Raw genomic sequence first — 17,069 nt, forward strand, 5'->3', positions numbered from 1 at the left:
CAGCAACTATTTTATTATTTTTTAAAAAGGTGTTTCATTTTATATTTTAACAATAAATGAACGGATCATTAAAAATGTCCACGAATCAAAGTCCAAAGACATTTGCACAAGTAGAAGCTCTCCACTTATTGTGCTCAGTTTCATATTTTAGAAATGACTCTGTCCTGATAACAACATTAAAGGCAATTACATATTTTGACAAAATTACAAGTTGAAATGACCATTTAAAAAATTCATCATGAGGTTTATATCACAGAAATCCTACTTTACAATCACACTGCAGTCATTGTTAAATTATTTCCTTTTGCATTTATAATAAACATTTGTATTTATTTACAGTGTCTGTTTTTCTGGTTGAAATGAGATATAAATAATCTACCAGACTTAAAAAAAAAATGTACAAATTTCCATGTTATTTTATTTGTCTAAAAATAAATGTCTGAGGGTCCTTATGTTAAACAAGAAATTATCTAATCTGAAATAACAGGTGGTTTTAATTTACAGATGAAAGGTTTCTAAAGAACCATTTATTGATTTATTTAGCTATTTTAATTACAAATGTTCTAAACTTTAACAGTAATCAGAAATTCTGAGGTAACAAACAACCACAAAAAAAAACATTTCCAATGATTTTTCTTCAGAAAACTGCTCTATAAATGAGCAGTCCTGTCACACGTTAATGTTTTGTACAGATCAGTGGTTTCTGCACCAATCGGACTGGTGCAGAAACCACTGATCTGTACAAAATGGATTGGTCCTCATCTCGACAGAACACCAGCTCTGTGTGGTATGCAGGAGATCACTTGACCGAGGGTCTATACGTTCAAATAATAATTAAAAAAATACTGTCATCACTCTTTACTCTTACAACGGTGTAGCCTAAATACGCGAGCTTTCCAGGAGCACACCCAATTCATTACGCACGCTCAGAGGCACGTCCCCTCCGGTGCGCACTTTTTTTTTTTAAGGGGGAAATGAGTTTATCACAGGGGGCGGCCCCTGTGATAAACTCATCGCCCCCTTAATATTTTTTTTCTGGCGCCGGGTCTGCCGACCAGTCGTATCAATCAAATCATTGGAGTGTCACACCACAACATATTTTAATCCCAAGCCTGCCTGCACCATCAAACCAAATATCACCTGAAGTCTTTCTCTGTTTAAAGGTAAATTCAATTTAATTTCATTTCAATTTATGTAATTTATACAGTGCCAAATCACAACAAAGCTGCCTCAAGGCAGTAAATTGACAGGAAAGCAGAGAAAATATGGTGAAAAGGTGATCACCCATGGTGGGCACAGCTAACCGAAAAGTTACCTTAGAGCAGTGATTTTCAACCTTTTTTGAGCCGCGGCACCCTTTTTATATTTACAAAATTCTGCGGCACACCACTGTCATGTGTCACGTGTCACGCACCACTAACTCGACTGTCTCTACACGGTATGTTAGCAACACGTGCGGTACAGATATGACGTAACATAGTATACTATAGTCATGGAGCTGTATATAAGAACTACAGAGCGCAGTCCCATTGCTGCACACTAAACGAAAACGTCCCTTCATGGACAGCCACATGACGTCTCCTAACCGGGCAAAATATTGATGAAGTACCCGGATGTTAATGCATTTTCAATGGAGATTTGCGACTGAACACACTCAGAAAAATGCTTGCAAAATACGTGTTAAAATGCCATTTTGTCCTGGATATCGAGCCAGTAAAATTAAATTACATTAAATTATGTCAGGAAAGTATTAAACTTACTCTGACGCACACACATTCACAAATATTAGTGTTGAAAAGTTACACGGATCTGTGCTGATAAGCTGCGCTGCTCGGCTGAGCTGCTGCTGTGTTCAACACAGCGCAGCTCCTAAAACCATTACAATACATTTATATATATTATATTTTTACACAATTATCCTTTATTGACCGAGTTTCATTCATGAAGTCAGCGGTGTGTGTGTGTGTGTGTGTGTGTGTGTGTGTGTGTGTGTGTGTGTGTGTGTGTGTGTGTGTGTGTGTGTGTGTGTGCACATCTCTGTGTGTGTGGCAGCACAACGCGGGTCACTAATCTCATTATTTTAAAGGTGCAAAAAAAAAAAAAACTCCCCAGTCTTGTCGAACAATTTTTAGTCACTAACGACAAGTATTTTAACTAGACATTGGTCTAGCAGTGGAAAATATCAAGAAGACATAAGTGAAATTAATGGTCCGTGTCATCGGGCAACACAGGTACGGCAGGAGACATACAGCTGTTTATCATCCAAATATCACGGACAAAGTGACAACAATAACCAAAACCACTTACTTATGGAAGGAAATATCGTCTCCCTTGTTCCTCCGTTTGTGACTTTGCCAACATGCGCAGCTTTCCGGCATATTCCACCTGTTTCTTGACGAGACTAAGTGAACTTCTATGCACACAAATCACTAACTTGACCGGAATTAAAATGGCGTTCACGCCTCCTTGTCGGCACACGGCTCAGCGCTACTGTGCACTTTGCTGCCATCTACTGGAATAAAAGAGCATTACACCATCTGCCACACTATTACAGCACATACACCTGATAATGGTGATATTTGATAATTGCCCACAGCACCCCTGACGATCAATCACGGCACCCCGGTTGAGAATCACTGCCTTAGAGAACCGCTAATCCGCAAACTGAACAGTTAACTTTGATAATGCTAAACCACTAAAAAATTTAGCGGAAGTTACAGCTAACCATTAACTTTTAGTACTGACTCAGCACACTATCTGCAAGTTTTGAGTTTAATCACCGCACAGGCAAACAACAAGCCAGAGCTTTTGGCTTTAAGCACCCTGTCAGCTACTGCAAAGATGTCTTACTTACCTTTCACACACAGTACTACAGACAGTGGCAGTGTAGATCAAAAACAAGGCACTTTTCACTCATGGTTACTTTCATTTAAAAACAGACTAATTGCGGACACTTTATCAACATTAACGGCAACTCTGTCATTTTTACAGTGAAAATATCCTCACATAGCTTAAATTAATGCACTAATTCTGAAAGTTTGAGCATTAAACAGACACACCACCAAAAGGCATTATGGGAAATCAGTCCCCTCTCACCACCACCACCCCTCCCCTGCCTTCCCACCATCAAAATGCATAGAACACTGCCATCTACTGAATGGGAGTGTAAAGAGCAGCCAATATGTGATCAGTGATAAAAATGCTGAGTCACACTTCACAAACAGAATATCCAGTTTTGCAAATGCCTTTTTTTTTTTTTACAAATGGAAAAAATTACATATGTACAAATACACGCCTGTTTGTAAAAACCAACACACAAGTTACAAATCGGAAATTTGTGTTTATGGATCACAAAACACGTGTGCAAATCAAGGACTATTTGTAGATTACCCTCCGTGCATTTGCAGGTATTAATGAGACAAATTTAACTCCATAAATAAGTGTCTTTTCACTTACAGCTAGAGTTTGTAGTCCTGGAGAGCTAGCAAGAGAGCTAGGAAGATGTGAAAGTAGCACCTCCTCTAGGTTCCACCCCCTACCCCATTAGTGCTCCGTCCAAAGCCACGCCCCCACAAACTTGAATGCGTATCTGACTGTGGGACTCAGTGGGGCAGAGGAGAGCCAACAAAGTCCCTTTCACATTGGTGTATTTGTAGAGCTGCTCATTGTGGCGTATCGTCTATGCTAAGTTGAGCAGCTCTCCGCCCACTTTTAGCAGCTCTATGTTGAGTTTTTCTCCCTATGCAGCAGTATGTTGAGGGCTACGCGCGTAGGACGGAAGAAATTAAATATGTTTAATTTTTTTCGGCGTAGAGCGCTGGACACAGTTTTAAGCAGGTCTACACAGCACAGCGCTACTGCATGCAAGTCTGTGCAACACAGCGCCTCTGTACACAACCAAAAAATGAGTGCTGCATCCAGAGGAATCAGCTGAGAACATGATCCCACAGATCAGAACAGGGAATCAAACCTCAGCTCAGAAACAGCAGGTCGGTCGCTCTTTCTCTCTGTCTGTCTGTCTGTCTGATCAAACCTGTGACATTACAATAAAAGCCTCGTCGCTGCATGTCAGAGTGCTCATCAGACAACCTGATCAATCAGGTCTGATCAAATTAGCGGACCTGATCGGAGCAGCCGGAGCTTTAAAAGTTTAACGAGTCTCAGCATTTCATTCACGGCAGCCTTTACCACAGCCAGACTCGGCAGCATCTGGACACAATGAAAATGATCCACCAAGACAAATAATAATAATAAAATAATAATAATAATGTTAAATGACTGTGTTTCTGATGTGCACCACACTGTGCAGTAGAGAACAGGGTGCACTTCCACAGAGGCAGAAATAGCAGCTTTGGCTACATACGTGGCAGCAATGAAACTGTAGAACCTCCTGATCCAGTCCACTGTTTTCCAAGTGCAGTGATGTTCTGCAGCTGACAGGGGGAACTGGGTTTAAATAGTGGCAACACACGACTGTGTGCACATTAAAAAGCGAACACATGCAGCTGCAAGCATATCCACGAACACGAACAGGCTGAGTACGCGCGCATTTTGGGCGTATTTAAATGAAACAGAATGCCGCAATACGCAGCTTTACGAATATGCCAATGTGAAAGGGGCTTAAAGGCCCCCTGAAACGAGCATGTCTTTGATTCACACACGTTGTTGTGATGATCCCACCCGCTGTGATCCCAGCTGGACGCCGTTCTTTTTTTCTACTGGCTGCCACGCTCTCTGTGCTGGACGCTGTGTATATAAAATAATTATTTCATGTCGGATTAATACTTTTCTCTGCAAATTGAACATTGAAATGGCTGTAATCACTTCCTGAATCACAGAGGACCACTCAAGCTTCAGCCGTTTGCGCACGCACATGCGTGCCTAGCAAGCTGCAGAAAGCATTCGGAGCCATCTAAAAAGGTAATTATTTGTCATGTTCACATTGTCATGTCTTGATAAAACAGTTGTGTGTTCTTTCCTTCTTGTCTGCAGCTGTTAAAGTATGTTTAACTTGTTCTTATAATCGTTCAGACGAACTACACTCTGATGTGATCCGCTGACGTCACCACTCGCTCTGTTCACTTCTTCTTTTTCCACTTGACGAGCTGCACATCGTGTTGATGATTAGATCATGCCACAAAGCACGACATTTATGCGTGAATGATTTTTTTCAACATTTCAGCTCGTCAAGTGGAGTAAAGAAGTGAACAGAGCGAGTGGTGACATCGGGATCGCATCAGAGCGCAGCTCGTCTGAACGATTATAAGAAGTTAAATCTGTTATAAACATACTTTAACAGCTGCACACAAGAAGGAAAGAACACACAACTGTTTTATCAAGCCATGACAATGTGAACATGACAGATAATGACCTTTTTATACGGCTCAAAATGCTTTCTGCTTGTTAGGCGTGTGCACATGGCTGAAGCTGAAGCGGTCTTGTGTGATTACAGCCGGTCTCAACGACCAATTTGCAGAGAAAATTATTAATCCAGCATGGCACAATCCAGTGGAAGTGGTAGTTTCGGCTGTATTCCCTCTGCCATTGTACTGAAGTGAACTTCTTCAGTGAAACGAGATGAGTGTGACGTGAGCAGGAAGAACAAAACATGAAGGCATCTGATTGTTTTTTTGAGAGTGCACAGCGGGGCTTATATTGGTTGGAGTTTTATCGCTCCGACAGCTGCTACAGACGTCTGATTTATTTTCGTTCCTTTTTCTGAATACATAATGTATTGACGACTGTTAGCATAGATGGACCATTTCACCCAATATAACGAAAAGTGTTTATCCACAGAGTTACCTACCCTAGCTTTAAAAAAGTAAAGGTTTGTATGTACACACTGTCTTTAAAGCAGACAGCAATGCATTATGAGTTCAGGATTTGTTTTTTTATTATTACTATTGTAGTACATGTTGGTTGAGCAGTGCTGGACTGTTATAGATTTGTTGTGTTTTATAGTTCAAGGAATGTAGTTAGTTTAGTAGTGAAGAGTTATGTTGTGACCATGAGTGAAAAAGATGTTGCGATTTACCTCTTCTGCCACTATCTGGGCTGCTATACGTGGAAAGTAAATGAGATTTTTTTTTTTTCCCCAGCAGCAGCCGGCTCGCTCCCTTCTGTTGGGGGAGGGTTGAGTTCCTTACGGCGGCCTGACTGTTGCAAAACATGCAACAGACAGGAATTAATATGTTTGATTTTAGGGTAAATGTTTTTGACCATTTAGCTTTATTCACTATGTCAGCAAAGAAATGTTAGCAGACTGAAAGTTAGCAGAACTAAATTTAGCGGAAGTTAACGAATCCGCTGATGGTTTTCAAAGTTGAGAAGAAGCTGAAAAGCTAATCTGCTAATGAAAAAGATATGTTCGCCAATTAGTGGTTAGCAGATTAGCGGAACTGTGCGCACCACTGGTGATTGCCGACCGCTCGTGCAAAGCTTCACTAACAGACCCAACAAAATTGAGACAAAGTTGAGGCCGGGACCTGATCTGTTACTAATAAAATGAATTTAAAAGGATAGGAACCATAGTACCATATAAGAACCAGAAAAACAGAAGAAATACTAAGGTGATCGCTGGCCACTAGCCCTAAGCTTCACTAAAAGACCCAGACTTTTGATAAAGTGGAGGCGTTTTAAGTCTGCAATTGAAAGTCTCAACAGAATCTGACTGTTTTCTTAATGCAGGGAGATCATTCCACAGAACAGGGGCACAATAAGAGAAAGCTCTGTGACCCACAGACTTCTTATTCACCCGAGGGACACAAAGTAGTCCTGCACCCTGAGAACACAGAGCCCGGGCGGTACGCAGGGTTTAATTAGGTCAGCTAAGTAGGGAAGTGCCAGTCCATGAATAATTTTATAGGTTAACAGCAGAACTTTAAAATCTGATCTCACTGGGACAGGAGCCAGTGAAGAGATGCCAAAATGGGTGTAATGTGGTCGCACTTTCTGCTTTGTGTCAAAAGTCTGGTTGCAGCATTTTGAACCAATTGGAGAGCCCTAATGCTGGACCGCGGTAAACCAAAAACTAGAGCATTGCAGTAGTCCAATCTAGAAGAGACAAATGCATCAATCAGGGTCTCAGCATCATCCATAGACAGGATGGGACAGGTCTTCGCTATATTTCACAGGTGGAAGAAAGCAGTCCTTGAAATATCTCTAATGTGAAGGTCAAGGGACAATGTAGGATCAAAATTTACCCAAAATTCCTCACTTTGTCAGTGTGATGTATGACACACGAGCCTAGGCTAAGTATTAACTGATCAAATTGATGCCGATGTTTCATTGGACCAATAACCAGCATTTCAGTGTTATCAGAGTTTAAAAGTAGGACGCTTCTAGACATCCAACTTCTGACTGATGCAAGTCAATCTTCTAAGAATTTTATGTGGATGAGATTGCCAGCAGTTATCGGCATGTACAATTGAGTATCATCAGCATAGCAATGAAAGGTAATCCCAAAACGCCACAATATGTGACCAAGGGGTGCTATAATAAGGGAGAAAAGCAAGGGGCCTAAGACAGACCCCTGTGGAACCCCAAATTTCATGTCACTAAGGTTAGAGGTAGTGTTACAGTACAAAACACAGTGAGAACGACTGGTCAAGTATGACGTCAGCCATGCAAGGGCACTCCCAGTAATCCCAAAATGATTTTCCAGCCTATCAAGTAGAATATGATGATCCACGATATCAAATGCAGCACTGAGATCTAACAGCAACAGAACCGTAGTGGTGTCTGAATCCATTGTAAGCAGAAGATCATTCACCACTTTAGTGAGAGCCGTCTCTGTGGAATGATATTTTCTAAAAGCAGACTGCAGTGGCTCAAAGAGATTATTCTCAGTAAGATAGTCTACGAGCTGCCGTGACACCACTTTTTCCAGAATTTTAGAGCAAAATGATAGATTTGATATCGGTTGATAGTTTTTCAATACACTAGGGTCAAGATTAGGTTTCTTAAGTAATGGTTTAATCACTGCAGATTTGAAACATTTAGGAACAGATCCAGAAGTTAAAGAAAGATTAATAATTTCCAGCACAGTCGGTCCAAGAGTGGACCACAGGTCCTTAAACAGTTTTGTTTGTATGGGATCAAATAAACAGGTTGTGCTTTTTGTTAACATTACGAGTTTCATCAGCACGCTTTGTGAGATACTATCTAATTCTGTAAATCTAAGTAATACCTCAGTAATGGCGCCCACATCAATAGCAGGGTGTAGTGGCTGGATTAAGGCATGCTGGGATATGTTTAACCTCATGTCTTCTATTTTTGTTCTTGAAGTAATCCAAGAAATCTTGTGCTGTAAAAGGAGAGCGAACTACAGGTGGTTGTCCATGAATAAGTGTTGCCACCATGTTGAACAAGAACTTATGCTTGTTTTTGTTGATCAAATCAGAGTAGTAGGTCCACTTTGTAGACAGTAATGCATGCTTATAGTCTAAGATAGCATCACGCCACGCAAGGTGGAATACTTCTAGTTTGGAAGTACACAATTTTCATTCTAGACCTCTAGCCTTATGCTCGAAGTCACGCAAGTAATCATTGAACCAAAGTGACTGTGCATTGGGGGGGGGGGGGGGGGGGGGGTTAATAAAGGTGGCGCAATCATGTCGATTGTAGTTTTGAGCACTGAGTTTAACCTGTCCACAAGACTGTCTACTGATTGGGCATTTTTCAAACATGAAGCTAAGATATCAGGTATTCTAGTTTCGAGTTCAGTTGTAGTTGGTCACAAGTGACAGTGGACACTTTTATGATTCAATAGGGGTGACCTCTACTGGTGGTTGGCTGTCACTGCGGTATTGTATCACTTCCTGTTCTGGAGCACAGCGGTGTTTTGCTGTATCTGTTAGCTGTTTAATCTGCATAGTTAGATTGATCTAGATAACTACATAATGATTTATTTCACAGTGTAATCTTCATGTGTCTTAACTAAAGCACTCTCTCTGCTGAATCACCTCTAAATTTGTTTTCACATTATTCACTTTGTGTGTTTTTAGGAATCCGCTAGCTTAGCGCAGCTATTAGCTCTTAGCAGGTTTAGCATGGCGGCTACCCCTGTCTCTCCCGCACTTTTCTGCTCTGGGTGTGAAATGTTTAGTTATTCCTCGGCCTCCTTTAGCAGTAATGGTACTTGTAATAAGTGTAGCTTATTCGTAGCTTTGGAGGCCAGGCTGGACGAATTGGAGACTCGGCTCCGCACCTTGGAAAATCCTACAGCTAGCCAGGCCCCTGTAGTTGGTGCGGACCAAGGTAGCTTATCCGCCGTTAGCTATCCCCCATGAGATCCCGAGCAGCCGGGAAAGCAGGCCGGCTGGGTGACTGTGAGGAGGAAGCGTAGCCCTAAACAGAAGCCCCCTGTACAACACCAACCCGTTCACATTTCTAACCGTTTTTCCCCACTCTGCGACACACCCGCCGAAGATCAAACTCTGGTTATTGGTGACTCTGTTTTGAGAAATGTGAAGTTAGCGACACCAGCAACCGTAGTCAAATGTCTTCCGGGGGCCAGAGCAGGCGACATTGAAGGAAATTTGAAACTGCTGGCTAAGGCTAAGCGTAAATTTTGTAAGACTGTAATTTACGTCAGCAGTAATGACACCCGGTTACGCCAATCGGAGGTCACTAAAATTAACATTAAATCGGTGTGTAACTTTGCAAAAACAATGTCGGACTCTGTAGTTTTCTCTGGGCCCCTCCCCAATCGGACCGGGAGTGACATGTTTAGCCGCATGTTCTCCTTGAATTGCTGGCTGTCTGAGTGGTGTCCAAAAAATGAGGTGGGCTTCATAGATAATTGGCAAAGCTTCTGGGGAAAACCTGGTCTTGTTAGGAGAGACGGCATCCATCCCACTTTGGATGGAGCAGCTCTCATTTCTAGAAATCTGGCCAATTTTATTAAACCTTCCAAATCGTGACTATCCAGGGTTGGGACCAGGAAGCAGAGTTGTAGTTTTACACACCTCTCTGCAGCTTCTCTCCCCCTGCCATCCCCTCATTACCCCATCCCCGTAGAGACGGTGCCTGCTCCCAGACCACCAATAACCAGTAAAAATCAATTTAAGCATAAAAATTCAAAAAGAAAAAATAATATAGCACCTTCAACTGCACCACAGACTAAAACAGTTAAATGTGGTCTATTAAACATTAGGTCTCTCTCTTCTAAGTCCCTGTTAGTAAATGATATAATAATTGATCAACATATTGATTTATTCTGCCTTACAGAAACCTGGTTACAGCAGGATGACTGTTAGTTTAAATGAGTCAACACTAGGGCTGCAGCTATCGATTATTTTTGTAATCGAGTATTCTATCGATTATTCTGGCGATTAATCGAGTAATCGGATAAAAAGTACTTTTGCTTTTTAAAACATTAACAGTCCAGGGCTCTCCCTAAGTCATGGCACAATGTCACTGCGTCATCACGGAGATTGTCCAATTTAGTGTATCCCTTTCTGTTTTCCTGGATAATTATGTTTTCACATCAAGTTTTGGATCTTTCCTGGTGTCAGGATCTCAGCCAAAGTCAGGCCAAAGTCTTGACATTTTTCTTAAATGGTGATGGGTTGTGGCTTTCTGTTTTTTGTTTTCCCAACTTGTAAAATGCAACCATTTTTATTTATTGACTGATTGATTTATTAAGGTGGTGGACTGGGTCCCTGCATGAATTTCTTTTTAACACTGCAATTCAGCCAATGCTTTTCATTTTCAGCTGGAGGTTGAACATGCAGCCTCGCAGTCACTGTTTTTTATTATTATTATTTTATTTGAGTTCCCGTTTTTGTGAAGTTGCCCAAAAAAGCGAAAATTAAAAAGCGAAACACTTATTACGAATCTAAGCAAAACACAGAAGAAAGCATGGACTTCTTCCAGAGACTCTGTGGCCGGGACGGAGCTGTGTGAGGGCAGTGCTGAGCCGCTCACACCGGGTAGAGAGAGGCAGCAGCCGGCCGCCACGCGTAGAGCGGCCAGTGGACGAAACTGTGTTGTTTAAAAAAAAAAAAAAAAAAAAAACACTGCTTTGCTTATTTCAACTATTTCAGATGATCAGCGTGGACCGTCTTTTTCATAAAAGACTTTATTTCATTCTGTTTGTCGCGTTGGAAAGCTGTAGCTATTGTGCTAATTTGATTAGCACTTGCTCGAGTCTTCTGTTTGTTTTTCCGGTGGATGGTACAGCGCCACACACAGGCCTGGCATATGTACTACAACGTTAAACGAAGCTTCGAGGCACAGAATTTGCCTCGAACATTTTTTGTAATCAAATTACTCGACTAATCGTTTCAGCCCTAGTCAACACCCCCGAGTCACACTAACTGTCAAAATGCTCGAAGCACGGGTCGAGGAGGAGGATTAGCAGCAATCTTCCGCTCCAGCTTATTAATTAATCAAAGACCCAGACAGAGCTTTAATTCATTTGAAAGCTTGACTCTTAGTCTTGTCCATCAAAATTGGAAGTCCCAAAAACCAGTTTTATTTGTTATTATCTATTGTCCACCTGGTCGTTACTGTGAGTTTCTTTGTGATTTTTCAGACCTTTTGTCTGACTTAGTGCTTAGCTCAGATAAGATAATTATAGTGGGCAATTTTAACATCTACATAGATGCTGAGAATGACGGCCTCAACACTGCATTTAATCTATTATTAGACTCAGCTGGCTTCGCTCAAAATGTAAATGAGTCCACCCACCACTTTAACCACACTTTAGATCTTGTTCTGACATATGGCATAGAAATTGAAGCCTTAACAGTATTCCCTGAAAACCCCATTCTGTATGATCATTTCTTAATAACATTTACATTTACTTTAATGGACTACCCAGCAGTGGGGAATAAGTTTCATTACAGTAGAAGTCTTTCGGAAAGCGCTGTAACTAGGTTTAAGGATATGATTCCTTCTTTGTTATGTTCTTCAATGCCATATACCAACACAGTGTAGAGTAGCTACCTAAACTCTGTGAGTGAGATAGATTATCTCGTCAATAGCATTACATCCTCATTGAGCACAGCTTGGATGCTGTAGCTCCTCTGAAAAACAGAGCCTTAAATCAAAAGTGCCTGACTCCATGGTATAACCCACAAACTCGCAGCTTAAAGCAGATAACTCGTAAGCTGGAGAGGAAATGGCATTTTACTAATTTAGAAGATCTTCATTTAGCCTGGAAAAAGAGTCTGTTGCTCTATAAAAAAGCCCTCCGTAAAGCTAGGACATCTTACTATTCATCACTAATTGAAGAAAATAAGAACAACCCCAGGTTTCTTTTTAGCACTGTAGCCAGGCTGACAAAGAGTCAGAGCTCTATTGAGCTGAGTATTCCTTTAACTAGTAATGACTTCATGACTTTCTTTGCAAATAAAATTTTAACTATTAGAGAAAAAATTATTCATAACCATCCCAAAGACATATCTTTATGTTCGGCTGCTTTCAGTAATGCTGGTATTTGGTTAGACTGTTTCTCTCCGATTGTTCTGTCTGAGTTATTTTCATTAGTCACTTCCTCCAAACCATCAACATGTCTATTAGACCCCATTCCTTCCAGGCTGCTCAAGGAATTCCTACCATTAATTAATGCTTTGTTCTTAAATATGATCAGTCTGTCTTTATTAGTTGGCTATGTACCACAGGCTTTTAAGATGGCAGTAATTAAACCATTACTTAAAAAGCCATCACTTGACCCAGCTATCTTAGCTAATTATAGGCCAATCTCCAACCTTCCTTTTCTCTCAAAAATTCTTGATAGGGTAGTTGTAAAACAGCTAACTGATCATCTGCAGAGGAATGGTCTATTTGAAGAGTTTCAGTCAGGTTTCAGAATTCATCATAGTACAGAAACAGCATTAGTGAAGGTTACAAATGATCTTCTTATGGCCTCAGACAGTGGACTCATCTCTGTGCTTATTCTGTTAGACCTCAGTGCAGCTTTTGGTACTGTTGACCATAAAATTTTATTACAGAGATTAGAGCATGCCATGGGTATTAAAGACACTGTGCTGCGGTGGTTTGAATCATATTTATCTAATAGATTACAATTTGTTCATGTAAATGGGGAGTCTTCTTCATGGACTAAGGTTAATTATGGAGTTCCACAAGGTTCTGTGCTAGGACCAATTTTATTCACTTTATACATGCTTCCCTTAGGCAGTATTATTAGAAAGCATTGCTTAAATTTTCATTGTTATGCAGATGATACCCAGCTTTATATATCCATGAAGCCAGAGGACACACACCAATTAGTTAAACTGCAGGAATGTCTTTCAGACATAAAGACATGGATGACCTCTAATTTCCTGCTTTTAAATTCAGATAAAACTGAAGTTATTGTACTTGGCCCCACAAATCTTAGAAACATGGTGTCTAACCAGATCCTTACTCTGGATGGCATTACCCTGACCTCTAGTCATACTGTGAGAAATCTTGGAGTCATTTTTGATCAGGATATGTCCTTCAATGCGCATATTAAGCAAACGTATGTAGGACTGCTTTTTTGCATTTGCGCAATATCTCTAAAATTCGAAAGGTCTTGTCTCAGAGTGATGCTGAAAAACTAATTCATGCATTTATTTCCTCTAGGCTGGACTATTGTAATTCATTATTATCAGGTTGTCCTAAAAGTTCCCTGAAAAGCCTTCAGTTAATTCAAAATGCTGCAGCTAGAGTACTGACAGGAACTAGAAGGAGAGAGCATATTTCACCCATATTGGCTTCTCTTCATTGGCTTCCTGTTAATTCTAGAATAGAATTTAAAATTCTTCTTCTTATAAGGTTTTGAATAATCAGGTCCCATCTTATCTTCGGGACCTCATAGTACCATATCACCCCAATAGAGCGCTTCACTCTCAGACTGCAGGCTTACGTGTAGTTCCTAGGGTTTTTAAGAGTAGAATGGGAGGCAGAGCCTTCAGCTTTTAGGCTCCTCTCCTCTGGAACCAGTTCCCAATTCGGATTAGCGAGACAGACACCCTCTCTACTTTTAAGATTAAGCTTAAAACTTTCCTTTTTGCAAAAGCTTATAGTTAGGGCTGGATCAGGTGACCCTGAACCATCCCTTAGTTATGTTGCTATCGACTTAGACTGCTGGGGGGTTCCCATGATGCACTGATTGTTTCTTTCTCTTTTTGCTCTGTATGCACCACTCTGCATTTAATCATTAGTGATTGATCTCTGCTCTCTTCCACAGCATGTCTTTTTCCTGATTCTCTCCCCTCAGCCCCAACCAGTCCCAGCAGAAGACTGCCCCTCCCTGAGCCTGGTTCTGCTGGAGGTTTCTTCCTGTTAAAAGGGAGTTTTTCCTTCCCACTGTCGCCAAGTGCTTGCTCATAGGGGGTCGTTTTGACCGTTGGGGTTTTTATGTAATTATTGTATGGGTTTTGCCTTACAATATAAAGCACCTTGGGGCAACTGTTTGTTGTGATTTGACGCTATATAAATAAAATTGATTTGATTTGATTTAGTTGAGGAGTTGATGCGTCGCCACAGTGATGAAGGTTTTTGTTCCAGTAAACTCGGCAACGAAATTATAAACTTAATAAGTGAGTGATCAGAAACCACTGATACAAGAAGCATGATGTCAACATTTGTGACAGCAATACCACGGGCAAGAACCAAATCCAGGGTATTTCCACTAATGTGCGTTGAGTCCTGAATGCATTGCTGAAATCCTAATGCATCTATAATTTCCACAAATGATTTGCAGAGGGGATCAGAAGGCTTATTTATATGAAATTCACCAATAATCAGAATGTTATCTGCACTAGTCAACAAGTTAGAGATAAACTCACCAAAATCATCTAAGAATTCAGAGTAGGGGCCAGGGGGCCTATATACAGTGACAAAATAGAATGGTTGATTTTTATTATGCTGACCTTGGCTATACGTACCATCCTGGCCAGAGCAGAGAGTCAGATGTTCAAACGAATTATACTTTAGGCCCCCAGCAGCTAGTAAGCTAAACCCAGATTTGTAAATTTTCCATTAGGTTTTACCGTGAACTAAAAGAGCCGCCGTACATGGCTGAGACTTCATATCATAGCGTTTGATACCGTGGATCATCATATTTTGCTCAACAGGTTGGAGAATTTTTTGGGGATTACTGGAAGTGCCCTTGCCTGGTTGACGTCATATCTGTCCAGTCGTTCTCAGTGTGTCTTGTATAATGGCACTACCTCTGACCTTGCTGACATGAGATTTGGGGTTCCACAGGGATCTGTTTTAGGCCCCTTGCTTTTCTTCCTGTATGTGGCACCCCTTGGGCATATACTGCGGAGTTTTGGGATTGCCTTTCATTGTTATGCTGATGATACTCAGTTGTACATGCCGATAACTGCGGGAAATCTCATTCCCATAAAATCCCTGGAGGACTGTCTTCTATCAGTGAGAAGTTGGATGTCTAGTAACTTCCTACTTTTAAACTTTGATAAGACTGAAATGATGGTTCTTGGTCCAGCGAGACATCGGCATCAGTTTGACCAGCTGGCGCTCAGCCTGGGTTCGTATGTCATACATCATACGGACAAAATGAGGAACCTTGGGGTAATTTTTGATCCCACGTTGTCTTTTGACCTCCACATCAGGGATGTTACTAGGACTGCTTTTTTCCATCTGAGAAATATAGCGAGGATCCGCCCCATCCTGTCCATGGCTGAAGCTGAGACCCTGATTCATGCTTTTGTTTCTTCTAGACTAGATTATTGTAATGTTCTATTTTCAGGGTTACCACAGTCCAGCATTAGGGGTCTTCAGCTGGTTCAGAACGCTGCCGCCAGACTTCTGACACGTAGCAGAAGGTCTGAACATATCACACCCATTTTGGCATCTTTGCACTGGCTCCCTGTCTCTGTGAGAGCAGATTTTAAGGTTTTGTTATTGACTTATAGGGTTGTTCATGGACTGGCGCCATCTTATTTGGCTGATCTGGTGGAATTCTACGTGCCGGCCCGGGCTTTGCGGTCGCAGGATGCGGGACTTCTCTGTGTTCCCAGGGTGAACAAGAAGTCAGCAGGTCAAAGAGCCTTTTCGTATCGTGCACCCACCCTGTGGAACAGTCTTCCTGCGACCGTGAGGCAGTCTGAGTCTGTGGACATTTTTAAGTCAAGACTGAAAACCTATTTTTATTCTTTCTTATGGATAGTTTTTATTTTTATTTGTTTTATTCTTTTACATTATAAGCTAATTAAATTAAATTAAATATCTGGCAAAGGTAGTGTGAGTCTGGGTAAGCGGTGTTGGTGTAAAGGTGCTGTGTAGTTTATGAAAAATCAGTGGATATGAAATTTTAAGATTTTAAGGTTTGCTGTGTTCTGGATTCATTCTCCTTCAGGCACAAAGACACTCAGTGGAAGCATTGCCACGATGGATATGTGTGTGCGCCACTTCAGGCAAGCGTCAGGTATGTTTCTGAACTTCTTCAGACTATAGCTGGAAACCTGGTATTAAGAAGGTTCTTCGCTTCCACATGCCAAAAATGCTGCGACAAAAATATGTCTGTCAGCACAGCGCCATGCTCCAGATAGTGTTGCACCTCCTGTGCTAAGTACGGCTCGGGTTTGAGGCTGTTGTGTGGTGTCTTGTTGAGAATCCATTCATTGAATCTTTCCAACTTTTATTTTTTTGAACCACCCTAGTGTTTATCTCTGTGTATCACTGTGTGTGTATCGCTGTGTGTTTATCACTATGTGTATCTCTTTGTGTATCTCTATGTGTATCACTGTGTGTGTATCGCTGTTTATCTCTTTGTGTATCTCTATGTGTATCACTGTGTGTGTATCGCTGTTTATCTCTTTGTGTATCTCTATGTGTATCACTGTGTGTGTATCTGTGTGTTTATCTCTTTGTGTATCTCTATGTGTATCACTGTGTGTGTATCGCTGTTTGTTTATCTCTTTGTGTATCTCTGTGTATCACTGTGTGTATCTCTGTTTATCTCTGTGTCACTGTGTGTGTACCTCTGTGTATCTCTGTGTGTGTATCTCTGTGTTTATCTTCATGTCTATCGCTGTGTGTGTACCTCTATGTTTATCTCTTTGTGTATCTCTGTGTTCATCTCTGTGTATATCTCTGTTTATCTC

At 41.1% G+C, this 17,069-nt stretch overlaps 1 protein-coding gene across 1 annotated transcript in view; it reads left to right on the plus strand.

Annotated features, from left to right (window-relative positions):
* Positions 1-17,069, plus strand: part of amdhd2 (amidohydrolase domain containing 2) — a 132,676-nt gene that overhangs the window by 103,364 nt on the left and 12,243 nt on the right. The window contains exon 9 of the mRNA XM_034190837.1: positions 16,322-16,390. Within this exon, the coding sequence (XP_034046728.1) occupies positions 16,322-16,390 (69 nt within the window). The remainder of the gene's footprint in view (positions 1-16,321; positions 16,391-17,069) is intronic.

The sequence above is a fragment of the Thalassophryne amazonica genome, chromosome 16, assembly GCF_902500255.1.
Source record: "Thalassophryne amazonica chromosome 16, fThaAma1.1, whole genome shotgun sequence".
In the NCBI taxonomy this organism is placed as follows: Eukaryota; Metazoa; Chordata; class Actinopteri; order Batrachoidiformes; family Batrachoididae; genus Thalassophryne; species Thalassophryne amazonica.